The 26,313-nt window shown below is 37.3% G+C and overlaps 2 protein-coding genes and 1 pseudogene across 5 annotated transcripts in view; 2 read left to right on the top strand and 1 right to left on the bottom strand.

Annotated features, from left to right (window-relative positions):
- Positions 1 to 1,328: 1,328 nt before the first annotated feature.
- Positions 1,329 to 20,117, bottom strand: CENPL (centromere protein L). Of its 4 annotated transcripts, none has more exons than XM_037506454.2 (5): positions 19,699 to 20,117; positions 15,347 to 15,523; positions 13,029 to 13,280; positions 7,463 to 8,005; positions 1,329 to 5,160 (listed from the first exon to the last, which is right to left on the bottom strand). In XM_037506454.2, exons 2-5 carry the CDS (start codon positions 15,518 to 15,520, stop codon positions 5,089 to 5,091), a joined length of 1,041 nt encoding a protein of 346 aa, XP_037362351.1. In that variant the 5' UTR covers positions 15,521 to 15,523; positions 19,699 to 20,117; the 3' UTR covers positions 1,329 to 5,088. The 4 variants fall into 4 exon arrangements, with proteins under 4 accessions (XP_037362351.1, XP_037362352.1, XP_037362353.1 ...); XM_037506455.2 differs by having other exon boundaries at positions 19,704 to 20,117; XM_037506456.2 differs by having other exon boundaries at positions 19,839 to 20,117.
- Positions 9,628 to 10,656, top strand: LOC119241274 (60S ribosomal protein L5-like; annotated as a pseudogene).
- A 253-nt stretch (positions 20,118 to 20,370) lies between the features above and the next one.
- DARS2 (aspartyl-tRNA synthetase 2, mitochondrial) overlaps positions 20,371 to 26,313 on the top strand; it is a 31,582-nt gene continuing 25,639 nt past the window's right edge. Inside the window, exons 1-2 of the mRNA XM_037506452.2 lie at positions 20,371 to 21,083; positions 21,659 to 21,758. Of these exons, the coding sequence (XP_037362349.1) occupies positions 20,843 to 21,083; positions 21,659 to 21,758 (341 nt within the window). The 5' untranslated portion in view covers positions 20,371 to 20,842. The remainder of the gene's footprint in view (positions 21,084 to 21,658; positions 21,759 to 26,313) is intronic.

Genomic DNA, 26,313 nt, shown 5'->3' with positions numbered 1-26,313 from the left:
AATTGAATACAGGGCCTCCCCAGTGGCGCAGACTCTCCTGTCTCACCACTGCACTCCTCAGCCATGTCTTTGGTCCGTCTGCCTATTCTGCTCCCTGCTCTGTCTCTGGTGAGTCCTCTCACCCTCCTGTGCCTCTGACCTGTACCCCAGTGCTTGTATAAAAATAAAAAATAAATCTTTAAAAAAAAAATTGAATACAGAAGCAAGCATGAGAACCCAATGAAGTGTGACTTCATTACTATTTTGTGAAAAATTATTTTTTTAGAAATTTTAAGTAACATTTTTATGTTAATATGTAACAGACTTACTATCTTTGGTACACTGAAAATTTAAAGAATTGGTGCTCTAAATTTTCTAGTTTTCAGGAAATACAGGGGAACAGAAGAATGTGTTAATCTCAGAGGGATTCAGTGAGCAAAATCCAGGAGGTGGGAAACTATAAATATTTCCTCAACAAATGAGTTGCAAGGAGAGGAAAGAATGGGAAGGGGAAAACTAATAGATTAAAAGGAATTTAAAACATCAATGAAATGCAGTATACAAGTTTTACTTGGACCCCTGTGAATCCCCTGGAGGTTTTTTAACTCTCAGATTTGTCTACATTGAGCTTCTAGGAATTATCAATGAACAGCTCAGTGTTTCTGACTCTGGCACTGGTTTCCATAAAGACATCTGCTCATGAGACACAGCTTCAGTAAGCCATTACATTACTCCCCATAATCATCTGCTTGTTTCTCCACTCTCAGGGGCAACAATTTGCCCTGTGTCCTCCCAGGGCACCGGAAAAGTTGTTGATTTTTCCGTCTGTTCAGCTTTTTATTTGTGGGTAGGATACAGTGGCAATTTCTAAGCTGCTATTATGCAGAACCAGAAATGAAATGTGTAGCTTTAAGTAAAAGAAAAAAATCACCATAAATATAGAAAAGTAACTTGACAAGATCTAATATCTACTATTCATAATAAAAATCCTCAATAAATTATGAATAAAACTTCTTTAACCTGATAAAGGACAGCAATGAAAAACCTATAGCTAATATGATGATAAACATGTTCCCACTAAATCAAGAACAAAGTTGGAATGTACATTCTCACCAGTTTATCTACCATTGTATTTGGAGATCCCAACTAAGGCAATTTGGCAAGAAAAAGAAACAAGACACCAAGACTGAAATAAAAAATCTTTATTAAATGACATGAATGTTGTATATAGAAAATCCTAGGGAAAATATTAGAATCAACAAGTTCAATGAGTTCAGAGGATTATAGACCAATATGCAAAAATGACTATCTCTATATACTAACAACAAGCAATTCAAAACGAAACTGAAAATCATTTCATTCTTAATAGTATAAAAAATAAAATAACTAGGAATAAATGTAACCCCAAAAAGTGCAATCTGTATAAGGTGAAAACTATAAAAACATTGTTGAAGGAAATTTTAAAAGATGTAAGTAAATGGAAAACTAGGAAAAGGTTCATGGATTAGAAGACTTAATATCATTATAATGATAATACTCCCCAAACTGATCTACAGATTCAACACAATTATAGAAATCCCACTTATCAGACCAGATAGAAGCTCCAGTCACAGCTGAGTGGCACCACCAGTAACAGTTGCAAGGGATGCTCAAACTTGAAGCAGCCATGATGCCCTCAAACTAGGCTCTGGAATAAAGTGAATCTTATGTGGGACCAGGATATAGAGCAGGCTATGGACAGAGCAGGAGTGGGTCTGAGTTAAGTTAAGCTCTACTCTACCCTGATTAGAAAAAACTGCCTGGCTAGGGTCTTTGTTTTTGCCTCCGAGTCCTAATGTAACTCCCCCAACCCCCACCCAAGGTTGCTAATTAAAAAATAAAATTTTAAAGAAATAGTTTTTTAAAAAAACCCAGCTAACTTTCATAGAGCAACTGGCAAAATGATTTTAAAATTCTTATGGAAACACAAAAAACCCCTATTAGCCAAAACAGTCTTGAAAAAAGAACAATGCTGGAAGACTGGCATGCATGATTTCAAAATGTACCACAAAAAAACAATAATCAAGGTAGTGTGGGACTAGCAAAAGAATTGACATAGATCAATGTAACAGAGCTAACAGCCCAAAAATAAACATCTAAAACTGACTGATTTTTAAGAAAAATGACAGACAATTCAATAGGAAAACAACAATCCTCTCAACAAATGGTGCTATCACAAATGAATAGCCACTTGCAAAATAAATTTGGATGCCTACATCGTACCAGACATAAAAATTAACCCAAAATGTATTACAGACCTAAATTTAAGAGCTAAAATTATAAAATTTTTAGAAGAATCATAGGAGTAAATTGTCAGGACCTTGTGTTAAGTAATGATTTCTTAGATACAATATCAAAAGCACATTGATATAATTATGTTTTGCCTTATAAATAGTAGGAAAATAACAATACCAATATTATTAATAAGGTAACAATGAATTTAGTAAATATACTAAAAATAATTCTTTTTATGATTATGCCATAACTTAATAAAATTATATTCACCTGTTGTCAATTATTAAGGTTTGTTTTGTTTTCCTTTTGATCTAATTTTGCTTCAAAATAAATTATAACACTTACATGATTCTAAACTATAAACAAAAAAAATTTCAGAGAATCTTAACTTCCATTACTGCACCTCCACTCATTTCCTTCCCTCTATTAGTAACCACCTATTAGTTTTTGTCTTATCCTTTGTTTTTTGAAAATACCCACACACATTCATATTTCCCCCATTCCTTCCACCAAAGAAAGCACACTGTACTTTCTGTGCATACTATACACTCTGTCCACATCTTACTCTTCACATAATTTTATATTCTAGAGATCACTCCATGGCAGTAGATATCTTCCTCAAACCTTTTTATTGTTACATAGTAGTAATTCACTGTACAGTTATGGCATAATTTATTCAACCAATCCCCTTTTGAAGGACATTTATTGTTGTTTGTCTTACTTTTGCAAATATTATTGAAATAAATAGCCTTGTACATGCTTGATTTTGTATTTTTGCCAGTGAATTTCAAGGATAGAATCCTAAAGTGGGATTAGTGGTCCCTCTTCCACTCTGATCCATCTATAACTCACTCTCCTTCATATCTTACAAAATCTTATAAAATACAAATCAGGTAACATTACTCTCCGCTTAAGACTTCAGTGGCTTCCCAGTGCATTTAGAACAAAATCCAGTTTCTTAAAGTACCTCTAAAAACTTCCATGATGTGGCTGGCTCCTGCCTCTCTGTATGAGCTAGGATTAGGTTTAGCTATAAGCAAGAGACCCAAAATAACAATAGCTTAAGTAAGATAGAATTTTACTTCTCTGACACATAAGTCTGTTGAAAGACCATCCAAAGATGGCATTTAGGATTCAGCTTCAAGAAGTCTTCAGGGCACAAACTCCTTCCAGATTGCTCCACCATCCCTAGGAACTGACTCTCATCCCTGTGACCTAAAAGAATAACTAGAGTATCAGTCATATGTGTTCCAGGAATCAAAGTTGAAAGAATAAGGGACAAATTTAGTCATGTAACTATACTGTGTGCCATGTGCCCAGACAAAATTGGGAAATGTAACACCACTGAAGCAATCTGTTGCACAATCTCTTCTGTTTCATCTCATATTATCCACTTCACTATGTTCCAGTCACAGAGACATCCTTTGTTCCTCATATACCCCAAGTCCTAAGCTGTTTTAAGGCCTTTCCTATTCCAGTTTCATCTGCTTAGAACATTCTTCCTCTGATCTTTACATGGCTGGTTCTGTCTTACCATTCAGGACTCAGCTCAAAAGTCACTTCCTCTGAGAGAACTTCTTTGACTATGTAAATTAGGTCTCATTCCAGTCACCCTTTTTCATATTGTACTGCCTTATTTTCTTTATAGCATTTAAAATTATTTCTCTTTTACTTTCCTCCATTAGAATATAATCTCCACAGGACAAAAACCTTTTTTGTCCTCACTGCTCTATTCCTATTACCCAATATAACTTTAAGAAGGAGCTTAATATTAGTTGAATAAATATCTGACCCCAAACCCATACTTTTTCCACTCCTCAGTAGCTTCTTATATATTTGAACTAATATCCATTATGGAAGCTAATGTCTGCTTTCAGAATAGCCTGTTAGTTTCTCTCAAGCAAGATATTAAAAGAACAATGTTTCTTAAGTAAAACAAATCTTCCTATGCTCAGTAAGTAAAAAGATTTATATATAACATCTGAGGCAAGTCTCTTAAATTGCTTAATCTGTTTTCAACTGCAAAATAGGTAAACTGGTTAAAATTAATTCACTAAACCTACAAATACTTACAAAGCAGCATGCTAGAGCAAAAATAGGGACATGGAAGTTAAACAAGATATTTTTTGCACTCAAAAGAGGTTTACACAGGAGTTTCAACGCCACAATCATATAATTATTGGTTTGTAACCTATGTGCTAAAAGAAAAGTCTACAACTTCCCAAGGTGGTCACCTAGTAACAATCACAATACTTCATTTTAAAAGTGAGTATTTAATTCAACATTGCAGTAAGAATTGGAAAGTTTTAAAAACAGAAGCATATTGATGGCTTTTTAAAATGTGTATTACTAATCTTTAGTTTCCTCTGGAGAGGACTTTAATTACCAATTCTCTACAACAAAATGATGCTAGGAAAATATCTTTAGAGAACAGAAATCGTCTCTTAACACAAGTCTAAAATCTTAAAAGAGATTAAAGGCTTTAAAGGACCATTCAGAAATATTCAACATTAGAGATATTTCATTTGAATCCCAAAGGTTTGACATAATAAACATTATACAATTTTTTTTGGAAAGATGGACAATAAGTTAACATTCAGCATTATCCCAGATTGTCAGACTTCCATGAGAATTACATGAGCACCTGGCTATGGTTCATCCACTACCATCTTCTCTGTTCTATCAGATCCTTCATGACTTCCAGCTGAGCAACTCAAAATACACTGTGAGGAAAATACATGCACAGATGATGCCCATTTCCCTTCGGTATCTCTCAGTGTAGCAATTAGGCAATTATCAGTAAGAAAAGTTATATAATTTAGTCCATATAAAGCCTCATTCAATTTGAAAAATTGCCAGTTCTGTCAAATATGCCAATACTCCAATAAGGTATTTATGACACAAAATCTGAAAGAAAAAAGGAGACATTTAAAATTGTAAGATTTAATTGTGATAACAAAGTAGCTTGATATTGGATATTGCAGGATTATTTTAAATCCAAAATCTGCAAGCTAAGATACTAATACGAACCCAAACTACTGTTGCTCTAAGTCAAATACGTTTTATTTAGTGAAGACTACTACGTTTAACAAATTTACAACTACTAGTTAATATTGCTTTGAAGGAATTAGGCTAGGGTTCTGCTTTACTTTGGCTTACTTGAGTGGGCTGACATTTGCCTAAGAAGTGAGGCAACTCACTTCACTTCCTCACTTCAGGAAGGGGTATCTATGAACCTCTTGGGACTTTTTTTTTTAAAGATTTATTTATTTATTTACAAGAACCGGGGTATAGGCCAGATGCGCGGGAGGGTGAGAGGATTCACCAGAGACAGAGCAGGGAATAGAACAGGCAAACTGATGAAATACACTGCTGAGGGGAGCAGCGGGCAAGACAAGAGAGGTCTGCCTCGCCATGTGGGACCCTCGCCGGCCAGCTGGGATCAAACCGGCACTGCAGAGGCTGTGGACAGCGTCACAGTGCTGCACTCAACCGCCCACTAGGGGAGGCCCTGAACCCCTTGGACTTTGATGTACATTTTCTAGAAAGAGCTTCCATAGGTTCCTTCTTCTCAAGGGGATGATTCCAAAGTACTCTGCAGAAATTAAGCAGAAGGCAGAAACCTCGTGATAATTTGAAAGTTTCGAGAGATATTAAGTGTTGCAGTTAAAAGCGTAAGTTTTTCAGGAAACTGCCTGGATTCAAATTCTGACTCTAGATATTAGCTGTGTGATCTTATGGAAGTGATTTATCCTCTGCGCTACAGTGTCCTCCTTACAAGTTATGTAAATGGGTACTTGTGAAAACAAAATGAAACAATAAAGTGCTTAACAATGCCTGGTACAATTGAGTGCTTAATAAATGTTCATCCTGATAGTATTTCAATCTAGGAGGCATAGTTAACTGTTTCACATCATTAAAATAGTTTTTAAATGTAATTAACTATTAGAGTGTGGACATACGTAAACAAAATCATGAACACTAGATTCTAGGGTGCAAAAATGTGTTTTTCTCTATAATATCAAAGTAACATGGTATAGAATTATTTTGAGGGTTTTTTACTGTAAACCATAGTAAGAAATAAAGTTAACATCATGATCCAGTGAAAACAAATGTATACCCTAACCACATGTGATACACACTCAGTTTTATGTTTTCTATTCTATTTCTCCTTTTGTCTTTTAAAGCTAGTCTCTTCCCATTAAAATCACTACCCAACTTACTGTTGCACTGTAACCTCCCATTTGAAAAGCACAGTGTAGCGCTTATTGATAAAATATGGACTTCTTAGAACCTAAGAGACAAACTTTCAAGTCTTGACTCTTATTATGCTCTCTTGTATATATCCTTTAACCTGATCTTGGCCTCAGTTTCCTTACCCGGCCAGCCAGGGAGGTGACCCACATGGTGCAGCAGACCTCTCCTGTTTCCCCCACTGCTCCCCTTAGCAGTGTATTTCAGTCAGTCTGCCTGTTCTGTTCCCCACTCTGTCTCTGGTGAATCCTCTCACCCCCCTGCACCTCTGGCCTGTACCCCAGTTCTTGTATGCATGAACAAATAAATCTTAAAAAAAAATAAAAAATAAAATAAAAATGAAACATGGAAAAAAAATCAAGTACACAGCTGCTGTAAAGATTAGTTAAGGTATGTTTGACTTCTAGCACAGAGACAACATGATATGAAACATCCACTGAGTGTTTATTATAGTTACATTTTAATATATTAGATATATTAACATATTTTAATATATTTAGATGCCTACTCATACTTTATTTCTGATAATTCCATGATAAGCACTTTATAAAGAGGAAAACATTGTCTCTATTATTTCTTTCCCAGTAGGTATAGAATAGTCTAAAATGTAAAGATGGTATTTAAGTTCTATATTTCTGGACCTAATATTCTTACCCAACACTTAATCCTACTATGATTAATAATTTGACAAGAAATAATTTTGAAGCCTCAAAGTTACTAAAGAATAATAATTCATATTACCAAAATCTGTAGTACACAGTATATAGTATCTTTCCATTATAACGCTGCATATATAAAAGGCTGAAGATTATTTAGTAAATCATTTATAAAACAAAATAAAATCTCTACTATCTTGAATTGGCATACATTCAAATGTGCTTCTTCACTGTGGAAAGTACAATCACCATTATCATGAAAACTATGCCACAATAAAGAAAAATTTGTTTAAACTAACCTTTATTTTTCCATTAGTATGTGCCGAAGCTACAGATGTTGAAACACGAACCAATCTTGTAGCTGATAAACGAATTTTGAAATGCCTATAGAAATGTGAATAAAGGCAGTCCATGAATAAGTCAACTTCCTCCTGGGTAACTTCCCCAGGTGTTCTGTGGACACTATCCCACAAAGCTTTTGCATCCTCTGGATGTATGGCATAAGAAATGTCCAGACTTTGAGGGCTACAGGGTACAGACCAAAGAAATTCAGTAGCATCTGTATAATGGTCCATTTTGCATGCTGTCCACATAGCAGCCATCCAGGAAAGATTAAATGCATTGATTGCTAAGGGACTGAAATAACAGTCAAAGGTTTTCTGAAACCAGGTTCTGATTAAAGCCGTGTTAGACTCTGTTCCATTTGCAAGGAATAAAGGTAGACAAGTGAAATCTTTTGAAACAGTCTCCAGAAGACTATCTCCAAATATACAGCAGAACCAACCAGTCCACAACACTTTATTTTCTTTGTTCTCAGATGGCAATTGAGATTTTGATAGAATCTACAAAGAACAATAAGACAGGTTCATTAAGTTTAAAAGTATATTTACTCCTAAATTAAATTTTCTCAAAATTAGTACATTTAAAAATGTTGTATTACATGCCAAAACACATGAGGAAATACTCTCTAAGCATTATTAGGGTTCATAAAGTTAATTGACTTTTCAATTAACTTTTTTAAGTTAATTAATATTTTTCTATACTACAGACATAGTATATACCAAAATTTTGGTACAATCAAAATGCAAAATAAAGGATGACAATATGGCTTAACTAGGTACAGTATCCAGTACCAGTATCCTAGGGGGAAAAAAAAAAACACCTCAACTTGAAAAGGGACTGTAAAAGGTCACCAAATCCAACAGGTTTGAATTCTATTGAGGAAGATTTCAATATTTCCTGAGGTAGTCTTTCTATCAATTTAAAATGTTTTTTAATATGCCAAACTCTATAGTGTCCACCCACTGGCCCTGCTTCCTTTCTTAACATGCATGTCGAACAAATCAAAGTTCTTCAGAGTATTCAGAGATTATTATCAAATAGACTGCCAAGATCAATATCTCTAGTTTCTGCAACTATTCCTGTTATGAGAAATTCATTCAAGTTCTCACAATTTCCTAGAAACTCTTCTATGTAATTCTTCTGCATGGGAGTCATTCATGTGACTATAATTACTTCAAAAAGGCCTGATTATAGGACTATCTCTATCTTTAACCTAAATTATACTTTTACTAAAACAATCTTAGATTGTTAGCAGTTGTCTGGCTTTTAATTGACAGTTTTACATGAATTAGTCCTACATATTTATTTTTGCTGTTTGACCACTCCCCCAACTTACATTAAGGCAGAAAACATCCCTAATCAATTGTAATCTCTTTCAATTTGGCCTGTTGTACCCACCATACAGATCTTCTATGATTTGGATTGTATTTTCTAGTAGCTTGGTTAACTCTTCAAACTAAATTTATTAATTCCATGACAAACATAGCTTCCAGATATTTACAGAAGTTTTAATTAAAGTTTAATCAGGACAAGGTTAAGATCACAATCCAGTATCATGTATTCCTTTAGAGATGATCGTTTTACCATAGTTCTCCCTCTTGTTCAAAAGATTATAGAGACTCTGAAGCCCAGATATATTACGTCTATCACACTTTCATGACCTAAGGATCCTATAACCCTGTCAAGAAATGAGATTTAATTCAAAAACTATTAGGAAACTACAATTGGAATTCAAAGGGTCATTTCTAGTCCTGGCAAGAATATTTGCTTAGTTACTAGTGACATACAAACCACACAACTGCTCTGAGCCTCATTTGACAGAGAAAACAATTACAGTATCTATTTTTCCTTCCATAATAAAACTGCACTATTACTTGGGAGAGTATATTGCCAGTAAAAAGAAAAATTTTTCCAGTGTCACTTACAACCAGGATCTAAAGAGAAGTTGTTGGGTCTCAGCAAATCTTATAAAAGATGTACTCAGTGTCCTGATAGCCTTTCCCATCTTCTGCCTACTTCCTGTCTGAAACTTGAATATAATATTAGTGCTTCAGAAGCCATATTCAACTATAAGGTGACCTGAAGGATGGAAGCCATATACCAAAAGACAAAAGGAGCTTTTTCCCCCCTGCCGAAGCGCTGCCGGGCCTGCGCTGCTTTGGCAAATCGCGGACAACTGGCGTCTGCGCCGCAAAATGAGGTTTGTAAAAGTTGTCAAGAATAAGGCCTACTTCAAGAGATACCAGGTGAAATTTAGAAGGTGAGAGGGCAAAACTGATTACTATGCTCGAAAACGCTTGGTAATCCAGGATAAAAATAAGTACAACACACCCAAATACAGGATGATAGTTCGGGTAACCAACAGAGATATCATTTGTCAGATTGCTTATGCCCATATAGAAGGAGATATGATAGTTTGTGCAGCTTATGCTCATGAACTCCCCAAGTATGGTGTGAAGGTTGGCCTGACAAATTATGCTGCAGCATATTGTACTGGCCTGCTGCTGGCCCGCAGGCTTCTCAATAGGTTTGGCATGGACAAGATATACGAAGGCCAAATAGAGGTGACTGGAGATGAATACAATGTGGAAAGCATCGATGGTCAGCCAGGTGCCTTAACTTACTATTTGGATGCTGGACTTGCCAGAACTACTACAGGGAATAAAGTTTTTGGGGCCCTGAAGGGAGCTGTGGATGGAGGCTTGTCTATTCCTCACAGTACCAAACGATTCCCTGGTTATGATTCAGAAAGCAAGGAATTCCATGCTGAAGTACATCGGAAGCACATCATGGGCCAGAATGTTGCAAATTACATGCGTTACTTAATGGAGGAAGATGAAGATGCTTATAAGAAACAGTTCTCTCAGTACATAAAGAACAACATAACGCCAGACATGATGGAGGAGATGTATAAGACAGCTCATGCTGCTATACGAGAGAATCCAGTCTATGAAAAGAAGCCCAAGAAAGAAGTTAAGAAGAAGAGGTGGAACCGTCCCAAGATGTCTCTTGCCCAGAAGAAAGATCGGGTAGCTCAGAAGAAGGCAAGCTTCCTCAGAGCTCAGGAGCGGGCTGCTGAGAGCTAATAAGCCAAACCATTTTTTAATGGAGATTTTTAAAGACAATACAATAATAAAATTATTGATCCAGCAATGAAAAAAAAAAAAAAAAAAGACAAAAGGAGCCTAGATTATTAGTAATTTCATGAAGCATCACACCAGAATTGGACCACTCTGCTTTCAGACACTTCTTTTTTGTTTATTTCACTGTTATTTAGACTCTCTCTTATGTGTATCTGAGCCTAATCCTAGGAATTTTGAGATCCATGCCAATTTCATGATCTATACCAGGGGTAAGAAACTTTTCTCTCAAAGACCAAATAGTAAGCATTTTAGGTTTTGCAAGCCATATGGTCTCTGCAGCAACTACTCAACTCTACTGCTATAGCACAAAAGCAGTCATAGATAATATGTAAACAAATGAAAGGGACTATGTTTCAATAAAACCTTATTTAATAAAACAAGCAGCTAGTCAGATTTGGCCCATAGGTTATAGTTTGCTGATCCCTGTCTACAGAAACAAATGAAAATCAAGGCTTTCAACTGTTTCAGAATTTAGTATCTTAGTCAACTGAGAAGTAACAAAAGTATTTTGCAAGAATATAAATCCAATTTCTTATATCAAAAGATAGTCACAGTATTTATATACACTACATATAGAAAGGAATATACAATGTTATATTTCTGAGAGTAACTTGGCACGATATATCATAACAACAATAATATTTTACCTTTTTTTGACTAAAATTCTAATTCTAAGCATTTAATCCTAGTAAAAACCATAGAACTATATAGCTGTGGCTTCAAAAATGTACAACTAATATCATGAGTAATTACTTATAATACTGATTATTAAAATAGCCATAATGCAAAAGTATGGGCAGTATGATCCCAATTTTAAGACTGTAGAGACAGGGGCTTCCCTGGTGGCCTAGGGGTTAAGTCTCAGCACTATCACCACCACAGCCTGAGATAGAGCCCAGCCAGGAAGTTAACCCACATATAGCATAGCAGACCCCTCATGCCTCGCCTCAGCGGTATAGTTCAGTAGATCCACCTGTTCTGCTCCCCACTGTATCTCTGGTGAATCCTCTCAAACCCTGCACCCTGGGGCTTACACCCCAGATCTTGTATGCATTAAAATTTTTTTTTTTTAAAAAAGACTGTAAAGATAGTAAAATAAACAATAAACATATCCATGTTCTTAAAAGATGATTGATATAGGGCCTCCCTGGTGGCGCAAGGGGTTAAGCACCGCACTATGAAGCAATCCGCAGCCTCTGCAGCTTGAATTCGATCTCCAGCTGGCCAGAGAGAAATCCACATGGCGAAGCAGACCTCTCCTGTCTCGCCCGCTGCTCCCCTCAGCAGTGTATTTCAGTAAATCTGCCTGTTCTGTTCCCCACTCTGTCTCTGGTGAATCCTCTCACCCCCCCCCCCGACATCTCTGGCTTGTACCCCAGTTCTTGTATGTATAAATAAATCTTAAAAAAAAAAGAAATATAAAAAAGATATTGACCTATCAAAAAAAAGATATTGATCTATCTAAGAAAGTTTTCCTTTCGGAAAATATCTTTGGTTTGGTATCAGGATGATGGCCTCATAGAGTGAATTAAAAATATTCTTCTGCTTCTATCCATTGAGATTGTAGAGAATTGCTATAATTTCTTACTTATTTGGTAGAACTTACCTGTGAACCCAGTTGGGTCTGATATTCTTTCAAAGGGTAATTAATTATTAATTATTCAATTCTTTTTTTTTTTAATTTTTTATTTATTTATTTATTTATTTATACAAGCACTGGGTATAGTCAGAAGCGTGGGTGGCTGAGAGAATCCACCAGAGCCAGAGCAGGGAGCAGAGCAGGCAGAAGGACCGAAGCACACTGCTGAGGGGAGCAGCAGGCGGCAGGAGAGGTCTGCGCGCCATGTGGGACCCTCCCTCAGGTGGCCGGGGAGCAGCCGGGGATCAAACTGGCGCTGCAGAGGCCGCAGGCAGCTTCACAGCCCAGCGCTCAACCACTGCGCCACCAGGGGAGGCCCTATTCAATTCTTTTGATACAGGCTTACTCAGATTGTCGAAAGCCAAAATGTTAAATTGCTTTTAACATCCCTTGTACTTTTATGTATTTTCTATGTCTTCTAAAACAAGCATGATTATCATATTGTAATGGGAAAAGATTATTTTATTGGCCATATCTAATCACTGTAATTTTGCTAAATAAGACATAAAGGTTATAAATAACAAGTTTAAGAATTTTTAAATTGTACAGTGAAGGAAGGAAGACTTTTAGTGAACACGATAGATCTACATGTTGATTTATAGTGATATATACCTGAAATTTATGTGAAAAACCAATGTTACATCAATTTTAAAAACAATAAGAAAATACCACAACAATTTCCAAACCAAGAAAATACATATTCTCTTCCCCTAGGAAGCAAGTACTGATCATATAGTATACCTGGACAAGAAATGCCTCAGGGTCTCTTTGAGTTCCTTTCATTCCTAGAAGAGTAGAGAAAATCACTTTGAAGCTGAAGTCTTCTCCTACTTCCACAGCAAGTCCTTTTTGCTTTTCAGCAGCAATAAATGCATTCAGAAGTCTAGAATACTCTTTGAGATTATTATAGGAAAATTTGTATAAGGGAGTTAAACTGTATAAAGTCCATTGCTTATGCAGAAGGAATGTGACCTTTTGAGGATCAACATTTTCCTAAAAAAAAAAAAATCAAGACAAAAGAAATTTAAGGGTTAGCAAACATTAGTAAATAAGAATTCAGTCATAATATCTTAAGTACTTAATACAAATCTATTACTGGGTACTAAATCTTTGCACTCCAGCCAAACTGGAGTTTGCAGGACACTGAAAATCCTTTAAAAGGCTCTTCATTTGTTCTACTTCCCTTTGGAATGATTTTTCCATGAATGTTCACATGGCATATTTGTTCATTCAGGTCTCCACCTACATGTCACTCAAGAGATCACCCTATCTAAAGTAGCACCTGAATCAAATTCAACTTTGTCACTCTATATCTTCTTACCTTGCTTTATTGTTTTCACAGTGTTTATTATTATCTGACATTATATATTTGATTTTTACTGTGTCTTCCCAATGAGAGTATGAATTTGAAGAGAATAGGGACTTTTTGTCTATTTTGTGTATTACCACTTTTCTAGCACTTAGAAGAGTGTCACTTAGAACACGTGTTGAGTAAATATTAGACAAATATTTATGTTTTACTTTCAGAAATTTCAGTTACAGATTTGAAAATATTAACTATTTCTGCAGTATTTAATTTGATAAGCTCTAATTTTTTTAAATGTTTGCCAATAATGACAATGCCCTGTTCAGTAAATTATTTTTGCCATGCTATACTAGAGCCACAGGTACCATCAAAAACAAAACACGTTTTTTGATCTGGCCCTATGTATTGACATTGTTGAGGGTTTTCACATACACCCCTGTGTAAATTCCTAGTTTCATCCTGAATTTTTCTATAGAATGCACACTTCCTAACAATCTCACAGCTCTAGCTCTTTGGGAACCTTCAAATTAGTTGCCTAATTTATAAAAATACATATTCTGACTAAAGAATTCCTGGAAACAATTATCAAGGTATTTTTTATTATTATCAAAAGGTATAGGGCCTTCCTGGTGGCGCAAAGGGTTAAGACGCAACCTACAAAGCTTCCACAGCCACTGCAGCACGAGTTCGATCCCCGACAGGCCAGGGAGTAACTTACATGGCTCTGCAGACCTCTCCTGACTCACCCGCTGCTCCCCTCAGCAGTGTATTTCGGTCAGTCTGCCTGTTCTGTTCCCAACCCTATCTCTAGTGAGTCTTCTTACCCCCCCACACCTCTGGCCTATACCCCAGTTCTTGTATGCATAAATAAATATTTAAAAAAAAAAGGTATGACAAAAATATTTGTATCGGGGCCTCCCTGGTAGTGCAAGGGGCTAAATCTCAGCACTATGAAGCTATTACCAGCCACTGCAGCACCAGTTCAATCCCCAGCCAGAGAGTAACCCTCATGGCTCAGCAGACCTCTCCTGTCTCACCCACTACTCCCCTCAGCAGTGTATTTCAATCATTCTACCTGTTCTGCCCCCCCCACTCTGTCTCTGATGAATCTTCCCCACCCCTCACCCCCATGCCACCCTGCACCTCTGGTCTACACCCCAGCTCTTGTATGCATAAATAAATAAAAATAAATCTTAAAAAAAAAATTGTGGGCCTTCCCAGTGGCATAGCGGGTTAAGCGCAGCACTGTGAAGCTGTCCACAGCCTCTGCAGCGTGGGTTCAATTCCCAGCCGGCCAGGGAGATAACCAGGAAGTTTTGACCATGACATATGCGTGTGTCTCCTCACAGACACTAAGTTGCAGAGGAATAAAACAGTAATTACTGGGCAACACCTTGACAGGATGATCAACTTAACATCACCTGTGTGCTACCAAAAACACAAATATATATAGCATCCACCAGAACATATAATTTCAGTTCAACCATAAGGATACATTAGATAAACACAAATGAAGAATATCATATTAAAAAATGGAAGAAAAGATTATTCTTCAAAAATGTCAATGTCCTTAGAAGTACTGAAATGCTCCAGATTAAAGGAGGCAATGTATATAATTATCTTGACTGTTTCTCATTTTATTACCTGAGGGATTAAGATACTAAAAACATTATAAGTAGTAACAAAAATTGTTATTTTTTTGTCACAGATATTCTCAATTATTGAGCAATATAAAGGAACACAAAAAGCATACCTGCAGTTGTGAACAGTGGGGAATTTTCCTTCGAGGTGGCGTTGGGAGAAATGAAGTCTGCTTCCTGACTGATTCTAATCGTTTCTGCAGAGGGGTGGCACCCACAAAGAACTCTTTAAGCTTTGAGGATGCACTTTGTCTAAGAGTCGATTCTGGCGTATCATAAGAATCCATGGTCTACAAAAAAAAAAAAAAAAAAACCAGAATTCTAAACACAAAAAAAATTAATCCATGCTTATAGTTTCACTGATTCTTCTCACTAATAGAGCAATTCTGTCCTTTTCCTCCCCCTACCAGTTTTAACTTTTCAACCAAGTCCTGTATTTCTCATTGGCAACAAGCTATTTTTCTGATTATCTTACAGATCCCCACACACAGTATGTTCAAAACTAAATTCAACTCCTTCCATCCTCTTCCTTCCAAAAGGTAGCAAGTCCATTTTCAAATCCTTATCAATGTTCTAAATTAACTTAAATTCATCTAAGTACTCTGCTACTTTCATTCCTATTCTGCAGTCATTAAGCACATACTTTTCTAAAGCATATTCTTTTGAGTATTTCATTCAAGTCTCTGTCTTCCATTCCTAAAGCTACTTTCTTAGCCAGATTCTTATTATCACAAATAAACATTTCCACACCTAGAGGAGTCCCTTTTTTTCAGAAAAACTTTAAATTCTAAACTTTTCTGCTGGGCATTTAAGGTTTTTCAGCATGTCCTATCCTTCCACTTCTAGACACAAACATTTTTGTCATCATGTTTTTAACCAATTAGTGTCCTTTTTATTAGTGTCCTTTTTTCATTCTACTGCCTTTAAAATCATGCTTCTTGAATTTGAACCCCTTTCAAGGAGGGTTTTAACCCTTTTCCCCAAAAATACCTACATTATACATACACTCTGTGTGTGTGTGCGTAGAGTGAGATCTCAGTATTTTTTAAGAGCCCTCTAGATAAGTCTAACAAAATCCTTCAAGAATGTTCTATAAAATCTTTGGAGTTTAATAATATGCCAGCCCACATGGCTCTTCTTGACCATTTAATTCTATACTATTCATTTGGCCTGTATTCATGTAATTTCTTGCGTTATTTTTCGGTGTGCATTTCTCGTCCTCCCAGCAATCTACTGTGACTGAAGCCACACTTTATATTTCTCACATATAATTAGCCAATATAGTGTTGCATCCCCTCTAACTGTTAAACAAGTGTTGTACAAAAATATTTCAGAGAGCTCCAAAATTCTAATTGAAAGAAATTATGCTTCATTGAAAGAAATTATGCTTCATTGAAAGAGATTATACTTTTAAAGCTATGATGCTAACTCCTAAGTACTGACACAGTTACCTTTTTAAAGAGTTTTTCAAAAGTGAAAAGTTGCATTTATTACTATAATTAAATTTCAGTATGCCAAAGACATATGTCTGTATCTTACACGAAACTCCATAAACTGAAAATATGGTCTCAAAGCTCATATAATGCCCAGAGTAAGATGTCAGATAATTTAAATAGTACCTACTATAAACCATTCAAACTTTAAATGTATACTGAATTGTCCACTTAAAGTGAAATTTTTTTTTTAAGGGCTAAGTGAAATTTATTTATTTATTTATTTATTTATTTTTTTTTTTTTTTGTGGGTCCCTCACCGGTGGCCAGGGATCAAACTGGCGCTGCAGAGGCTGCGGGCACCTCGCAACCCAGAGCTCAACCGCTGAGCCACCAGGGGAGGCCCTTAAAGTGAAATTTTATTTTTTTTTAATAAATTTTATTTTTATATTCCCCATACAATTGCATTCCCCTTATTTTGACCCCAATCCCTCCCCTCCCCACTCCCTACCCCCCATGGAGTGTCTCTGGTTCATAGTTTTTTGTTGATTTTGATTTTCTAAAGTGAAATTTTAATCAGACCAATCTACATAGAATGTTTCATTCAGATTTGTTATTTGGAATAATTGCTGATGCCTACTGAGTATTCATCATGTACATGGGATTTATCCAAGCCCTGAATAATAACAATCTCATTTACTCCTTAAACAATCTCAGATAGGGGTTATTATATTCTCAGTTGGCAGATGGGAAAACAGGGAAGTTAAGTAATTTGCCAGAGTTACAGAGTTAAAGAATGCAAAGGCCAGAATTTGAACACTAACTGGAGAGTGAATGTCCTTATCTACTACTTTAGCGAAGTTGTTAAGTAGGAATCACTTTTAAGGTAAAACAGGCCCTATTGAGTTTGACTCCTTAAAAGAGAAATGCTATGAGTTACCAAAAAAAAAAAATTTTTAAGTTTATCTCAATAAGAAAAGGACAATTAGTACTGACAGGGTTGGTTTTAAGATATTTCTTTTGAATATTTAGTATCATGGTACTATGAGAATAGCCCAATCCATGCATTAAGAATTAGAAAACAGGGCCTCCCCGGTGGCGCCGCGGTTGAGCGCTGGGTTGCAAGGCTGCCTGCAGCCTCTGCAGCGCTGGTTCGATCCCCAGCCACCGGGCGAGGCTCCCACATGGCGCTCAGACCTCTTCTGCAGCCCGCTGCTCCCCTCAGCAGTGTACTTTGTCAGTCTGCCTGCTCTGCTCTCCGCTCTGACTCTGGTGAATTCTCTCGCCCTCCTACACTTCTGATTGTACCCAGTGCTTGTATAAATAAATAAATCTTTAAAAAAAAAAATTGCTGACTTTAAAAAAGAATTAGAAAACAATTTATACCTATTTTACCTTCTCACTCCACACTTAATGATGTGCAACTTTCCCCTTAAATTTTTAATTTAAGAGGTTAAACATATACTTGACTCAATTTTCTTCCAACTGTAAGGAAAGAAGTCACTTATTTTTCTAATAAATTTAATCTGCCAACCAATATTATGGTTTGCCAAACCCTTTCACATTTCCTTAGACACCCCAACCGTTTATTTCAAGTCTCTCATTTTTATTCTCTACTCCATGGGCTACTTTTCTTTCACTGCGTATTAATATTTATTGCTTAAATCCATTCCATCTTACTCCTTTTGAGACCAGTCTCCTGAAAATAGGGCACACAATTACTTCCTCACTAGTAAATATGTATTGGACATTACACCTCTAAACTTTCTGAAACCTGTTTTTTCTGGCACTCAATTTTTAAGATTTTTTCCCTCTTCTTCTATCTTATGTTCCTGCTGATTCCTATTCCTCCTGTTGCAACAGGGTGTCCCCAGACACTGAAAACATTTACTCTGCATGACTCCTAAATCTCTATCTTCCTCAAAATTTGGCACTTGAATTTCTAATTTCTTGTATGATATTAAACTTTTGTGTCCTCAAACTAAGATCAAAGCTAAACATTATTTCACAATCAATCTTTCCTTCCTAACTACCTTGTTTCTCACAGTAATAATTCCACTCTTCTCATTTTTTCCATCCCTTACAATACACTTTATCTTTTACTTTTCGCTCAACTTCACTTTTCCATCCAAATGTCATCATTCTGACATTTCTTAAAAGGATCTGTGCTACTAGCTCCATCAGATTTGGCCTTCACTTGAAATAATTACGAATTTAATTACAGTCATTCATCTTATTCCCAGTCTTTCCCAATCCATGGCTAGATTTCTCACAGACACCACTTTCATCTTGTCATTACCTTGCTTGAGATCCTGTAACAATCCACACATATACTCCAAATGAAGTCAGAACTTTTCGGTCTGGATTTCAAAGCACTACAATACTTTCCCTTACCTGCTCCTATTCAGGTTCATTTTCTATTTTTACTTCCGTTCTTACCCTAAGATTAATGGACAAGTGAACTCTCCAAAAACCAATAACTTTCTAAGGTTATGGGCACAATGCTGTACGCACGTATAAGTGGTGTAGGAGAGGGGTGTGGAGAACGGGCCAGCAGACAACTCTTTTAAAGGGTTAAGAACCCCGCCCTACACCCAAACGTAGGCCCCCTACCGCTTAATGGTTCATTATCCTACAGCTCTTAGAGTTTTTCAAGTCTGTCTCTGCTCCCTGATTTTTTAGTCAGCCTACCACCAATTAAGAAAACTTCTCTCCCCATTTGTTTGAACAAATCCCGCCCATCCTGCAGGTTTCATCTCCTCAATCAAAGAATATCCATAGAATTAGCTCTCCATCACAGACATTCACAATAACTCAATTGTTTTTCCATGGTGAGTCCATGGAAGAAGGGACCCGATTTAAAGCACTTTTCTACACCGCCACCAATACCTAAATCCAACCGTCAATGCTTAGTCAAGTTGTAAGCACGCACGTCATGTGAATCATCTAAACACACAGGCATTGTAACGGTAACGACCACACGACAGGGTAAAATATAAAGTTTACTGCCAACTCGGGACCAGTACAACGCACCTTACCAATAAAATGCCGTAATGACGCTATTATTACCCATTCCGGCTTCACGAATCATTCTCCAAGTCTGGATCCAAAACTCTGTCGCGGATGAAATCCCTTGAGCTAAAAAAACTCGCTAAAATGACATTCCGGCCTACCGGATTCCTTCTCTGTCCACACCGCGGGCTCCCCAAGAACACAAACTCGGCGGGAAGGGGACCTCTGCTCCCTCCGACGCCAGGCCACCCCCGCGACTTCACCCTGGGAGGGACATTTCCGCTGACCCTCGCCCCGGTGGTGCCAAGAAGAGTCGGGATCAATGTGTCCCAAAACTCGACCTTCTTGACCAGAGCACGTCAGGGCCCAGGGCCCTTCCCGAAGCCCGCGGTTGAGAAGCGCCAAACTAGCCCTAAGCCGCCTACTTGGTTTAAAATCATTTCCCGACTCGCTCTGCGGCCGGATCAAGCGGCTTCCCTCGCGCCGATTCCCAGTCAAAGAAGCAACTAACGTCGCCATTTTAACTGAGGGCAAGGTCGAGGGCCCTAACCAAGAACGGTATTCACGCACCCGATAGTGCTCTTCCGCTCTTTCCCACCCGTGTGACGCGTTCCCTCAAACTTCCGCCCTCGGTAAGCATGGAGGCAGCATCTCCCGCTCTGATTGGCTGATTGTCTGCCCCGTAATCTTGGGCGCCCGGGGGCGAATGGACGAGCCCCTGAGTCCCGGCGGCGATCTGAGCGAGTGGGTTCCAGTTCTCCGAACGTTTTGAATTTGCTCGCGTTACTCATTCGGAAGACACGAAGTGGGCCGCCAGGTCTGGGAGATTTGAAACGCGAGACGCGTTCCTCTCAAGTTTTCGATTTGGCCTTCGAGATCCTTCCGCGAAGGGTGGAAGGAAAGGAAGGGCGCGCGCCTGCCTACTGACCCTCTCCACCTCTCTGCAAGGGCCCGACTCCCGCCTGGCGTTACTGTGAACTCCTTCTCATGGTCTCTGCAGACCGCAGCCTTTTTTGTTAATAGACGTGGAAACTGATGCTTGGACGGGGGATAAAAAGTTCTTTCCCTTACCCACTCATCCCCAAAGACATTGCAAATTTATCTAGTTGCTAGACACGTGTACGTGCATATTCCGCGGAGAAGGGCTTGATTATTGGAGAGAACAATGGGAACTCCTGGGTTTTTAAGACATTTCCGTGTATTTCCAAAACTAGCGACCACCATCCAACACCGGCAGCGTGGGATTCCTGAAAGGCTCTGGCCATCCTGTTGCTCCTACAGGCACTTCCATAGCTGCTTAAATCGGCTTAACCCGGGTTTATCCAAACCCTTCGGAAGGCCCACCCAGCTGATCTGCGGTTCTCTATCCAGAAGTCTGGTGCTGAGTTCAAAAAGGAGAAATCCAGGTGAAACTGTGTGGAGCACTTCCTCCTGATGCTTTTACTCCTTCTCCCCGCTAGTCTTGACAGCCTTGTGTGTAGAAGCAGATCATGCACTTTCTTCATTCTTTATATAATGTAGGTTTTTTTTCTTGGAGCTTTAAAAAAAGGCCAGAAAATTAACCACATGGGTAGGATATTCTACCGTTAGTTGATTCTACTAGTAAAAAGCCTAAAAACTTCGTTCACACTGACATCAAATAGTGATTCTCGTGTACTCTGATTCGTACTAAAGCTAAACTGTTAATTCACTATCAAACTTTTGTAATTCCTCAGATATTTCATTTGGGGAAGAAATGCTCAGTATTAAGAATAGGGTCATATTAGATCAATGCAAATGCTAAATGATAAAATCGTACTTCCAAAAATTTGCATTAAAATATTCACTTGGCTTTTGACACATTTCAAATTTAGTGATTCAAATTACATGTCTTTATAAATTTCATCCATTGACCTGAAATACCTAATAGGATGTGATTTGAGAGTATTTTTCAAGCAGTTTGCAAGTGATGTGCTTTTAATATTGCTCTTCTTTTTGTAAGAATTCAGTAGCTTTGTTGCCCGAACCAACACGTGTGGAGAGTTGCGTTCTTCTCATTTGGGTCAAGAAGTTACTTTGTGCGGATGGATCCAGTATCGAAGGTAAATTGAGGCAGATGGTTTAAGAATGCCTGGTGATTCTTCTCCAAGGCAGTTCCAAACCTTTATTGACTTTCACCAGTCGAAAGAATAAAAGGGTTTGCAACTCCTGCAGCAATTTCAGATTCATTGAATTTTCAATTTTGTATTTATTTTGAAAGATACACGCTTTTATTTTTTTTTTTTTTGATGTTTCTCATCCTTGCTCTGCATTTTATTTATTTTTTTTAATCTTAAATTTTATTTTTATATTCCCCCATACAATTGCAAACGCCCCATTCTGACCCCAATCCTTCCCCTCCCGCCCCCCACCCCCAAAAAGTGTCTCTGGTTCATAGTTTTTTGTTGATTTTGATTTTCACTTTCTTATATTCATTTTCCTGGTCCCTTATTTAAGTTTTATAGATTCCTGCTATGAGTGAGACCATCCGGTATTTTTCTTTTTCTTTTTGGCTTATTTCGCTGAGCATGATCCCTTCCAGCGCCATCTATGTTGCTGCAAATTGCATGTGTTTATCTTTTTTGAATGCTGAGTAATATTCCATGGTATATATGTACCACATCTTCTTGATCCAGTCATCTACTTTTGGGCATTTGGGTTGTTTCCAAAGCTTAGCTATTGTAAACAGTGCTGCTATAAACATAGGGGTGCAGGTGCTCTTTGGAATTGATGTTTCTGTGTCCTTTGGGTAAATACCTAGGAGGGGAATTGCTGGATCATATGGAAGCTCTATGTTTAGTAGGTCCAGAAATCTCCACACAGCTCTCCATAGTGGTTGGACCAGTTTGCACTCCCACCAACAGTGCAGAAGAGTTCCTTTTTCTCCACATCCTCGCCAACATTTGTTGTTGCTAGTTTTTTTAATATGTGCCATTCTCACTGGTGTGAGATGGTATCTCATGGTAGTTTTGATTTGCATTTCCCTGATTGCAAGTGATGTTGAACATTTTTTCATATGTCTGTTGGCCATTTGCATTTCCTCTTCAGAGAAGTTTCTTTTTAGCTCTTCTGCCCATTTTTTGACTGGATTATTTTCTTTGTTGTTGCTGAGTCTCATCAGCTCTTTGCAGATTTTTGTGATCAGTCCTTTATCATTAGTGTTGGGTGCAAAAATGTTCTCCCAGTTGGTGGATTTCTCTTTGTTTTTGTTATTGTCTCTTTTGCTGTGCAGAAGCTCTTTAATTTGATGTAGTCCCAGCTGTTTATCTTTGTCTTCACTATCACTGCTTTGGGTGATGTGTCTGTAAAGATGTCTTTGATGTGCAAATCCCGTAGTGTTTCGCCTATATTTCCTTCTATGTATTTTATGGTTTCAGGTCTTATGTCTAGTTCTTTAATCCATTTTGAGTTGATTTTTGTGTATGGTGTAAGGTAGTGGTCAAGCTTCATTCTTTTGCATGTAGCGACCCAGTTTTCCCAGCACCATTTCTTGAACAAACTTTCTTTGCTCCAATGCATAGTCTTTGCTCCTTTGTCAAAGATTAGTTGACCATAAATCTGTGGGTTTATTTCTGGATTTTCTATTCGATTCCATTGGTCTGTATGTCTGTTCTTGTTCCAATACCATGCAGTTTTGATGATTATGGCTTTGTAGTATAGTTTGAAGTCTGGGAGTTTGATGCCTCCATTTCCTTCTTTTTTTTTCAGTAGAGCTTTGGCTATTCGGGGTTTTTGGTGATTCCATATGAATTTCATCAATAATTGTTCTATTTCTTTGAAGAATGCCATTGAGATTTTGATTGGAATAGCATTGAATCTGTATATTGCTTTTGGTAGGATGGCCATTTTAATAATGTTTATTCTTCCAATCCATGAGCAGGGGATGTCTTTCCATTTCTTTGTGTCTTCTTCTATTTCTTTTAACAGTGTTTTATAGTTTTCTTTGTATAGGTCCTTTACCTCTTTTGTTAGATTTATTCCCAAATATTTGATTTTTTTTGTTTCAATAATAAAAGGGGTGGTTTTTTTGATTTCTTCTTCTTCAGATTTATTGTTTGTGTATAGGAAGGCTACTGACTTTTGCGTGTTGATTTTGTATCCTGCCACTTTACTGAACTGACTGATGAGTTGAATTAGTTTTTCTGTGGAGATTTTGGGGTTCTCTATGTATATTATCATATCATCTGCAAATAGTGATAGTTTGACTTCTTCTTTTCCTATTTGGATTCCTTGGATGTCTTTGTCTTGTCTTATTGCTCTGGCTAGGACTTCCAGTATTATATTGAAAAGCAGTGGTGAGAGTGGACATCCTTGTCTTGTTCCAGATCTTAATGGAATTGCTTTCAGCTTTTCACCATTGAGAATGATACTGGCTGTTGGCTTGTCATAGATGGCCTTTATGATGTTGAGGTATGTTCCTTGTATCCCAAGAATTTCAAGGGCTTTTATCATGAATGGGTGTTGCACTTTGTCGAAAGCTTTCTCAGCATCTATTGATATTATCATATGGTTTTTATATTTCTTTTTGTTGATGTGTTGGATAACGTTGATTGATTTTCGGATGTTAAACCATCCTTGTGCCCCTGGAATGAATCCAACTTGGTCGTGGTGAATTATCTTATGGATACATTGTTGGATTCTGATAGCTAAAATTTTATTGAGGATTTTTGCATCAGTGTTCATTAGGGAGATTGGCCTATAGTTTTCCTTTTTTGTGTTGTCCTTATTTGGTTTTGGTATTAGTGTAATATTGGCTTCATAGAACGTGTTTGGTACTGTCCCTTCCTTCTCAATTTTTTGGAAGAGTTTGTGAAGGATAGGCACTAATTCGTCTCTGAATGTTTGGTAGAATTCATTTGTAAATCCATCAGGTCCTGGGCTTTTGTTTTTGGGGAGGTTTTTGATTACCATTTCAATTTCGCTGCTTGTAATTGGTCTGTTTAGGTGTTCTATTTCTTCTTTATCTAGCTTTGGGTGATTGTAGAGTTGTAGGAATTTGTCCATCTCCTCTAGATTGTTGAACTTGTTTCCATATAACTGTTCATAGTAGTTACTGATTATTCTTTTGATTTCTGCTGTGTCCGTTGTGATTTCTCCTCTTTCATTTATGATCCTGTGTATTTGTGCTTTCTCCCTTTTTTCCTTTGTGAGCCTGGCTAGGGGTTTGTCTATTTTATTTATTTTTTCAAAGAACCAGCTCTTGGTTTCATTGATCTTTTGGATTGTTTTTTTAGTTTCAATTTCATTTATTTCTGCTTTGGTTTTTATTATTTCTTTTCTTCTACTGGATTTGGGGTTTTTTTGTTGTTCTTTTTCTAGATCTTTGAGCTTCGAGATTAGGTTGTTTCTTTGAGTTCTTTCTTGTTTTTTGATGTGAGCTTCTATTGCTATATATTTTCCTCTTATTACTGCTTTTGCTGCATCCCATACATTTAGGATATTGGTGTCCTCCTTGTCATTCAATTCAAAGAATTTTTTAATTTCTTCTTTGATCTCCTCATTAGTCCAGTGGTCTTCCAGTAGTGTGGCTTTTAATCTCCATGAGGTAGGATAGTTCCTTGCCTTCTTTTTATGATTTATTTCTAGTTTGATGCCTTCGTGGTCAGAAAAGATGGTTGGTATGATTTCAATCTTGGTGTATCTGTTGATGTTTGTCTTGTGCCCCAGTATGTGATCGATCCTGGAGAATGATCCGTGTGCGCTTGAGAAAAATGTGTACTCCGTTTTTTTTGGGTTTAGTGTTCTATAGATGTCTGTTAAGCCCAAATGCTCTAGGTCCTTATTTAGAGCTTTAGTTTCTTTACTTATTTTTTGTCTTGTTGATCTATCCATTGTTGATAGTGGTGTGTTGAAGTCTCCCACTACGTATGTGTTTTCTCTGATGTCTGTTTTCAGAGAGGACAACAGTTGTTTGATATATTTTGGTGCTCTTTAGTTTGGTGAGTATATGTTAATGAGTGTTATTTCTTCTTGAAGTATTGTCCCTTAATCATAATGTAGTGACCATTGGGGTCTCTTTTTATTTTTTTGAGTTTGAAGTCTGTTTTATCTGATATAAGTATAGCTGTTCCTGCTTTCTTTTTTGGCCCATTTGCTTGTAGGATTGTTTTCCATCCTTTGACTTTGAGCCTATTTTTATCTTTTGTAGCTAAATGTGTTTCCTGGAGACAGCAAAGGGTTGGGTTTTGTTTCTTAATCCAGGCTGCAACTCTGTGTCTTTTTATTGAAGAGTTTAGTCCATTTACATTTAGAGTTAATATTGATATGTTAGCATCTGTATTTGCCATTATGTTTGTCTTTCCTTTGATTTTATTTATTCTTTTAATAACTTTTTTTTTTTTTTTGGTCTTCTTTCGTTGTTATTCGTCCCTCTGAGGTTCTGGCTTTAGGATTCCTTGTAGTATTTTTTGGAGTGGGGTTTATTCGTAATGAAATTCCGGAGTTTCTCTTTGTCTGGGAAGGTCCATATTCTTTCTTCATGGAGGAAAGAGAGCTTTGCGGGATAGAGTATTCTTGGTTGGCATCTGTTTTCTTGGAGTCTGTTGACTATGTCTCTCCACTCTCTCCTTGCCCGTAGTGTTTCTTCAGAGAAGTCTGATGTCAGCCTGATTGGTTTTC

The sequence above is a fragment of the Talpa occidentalis genome, unplaced genomic scaffold (genome assembly GCF_014898055.3).
Source record: "Talpa occidentalis isolate TD23 unplaced genomic scaffold, MPIMG_talOcc4v2.1 talOcc4.12, whole genome shotgun sequence".
In the NCBI taxonomy this organism is placed as follows: domain Eukaryota; kingdom Metazoa; phylum Chordata; class Mammalia; order Eulipotyphla; family Talpidae; genus Talpa; species Talpa occidentalis.
The sequence above is the reverse complement of the archived record's forward strand: the minus strand, read 5'-3'. Positions and strand labels throughout refer to the sequence as shown.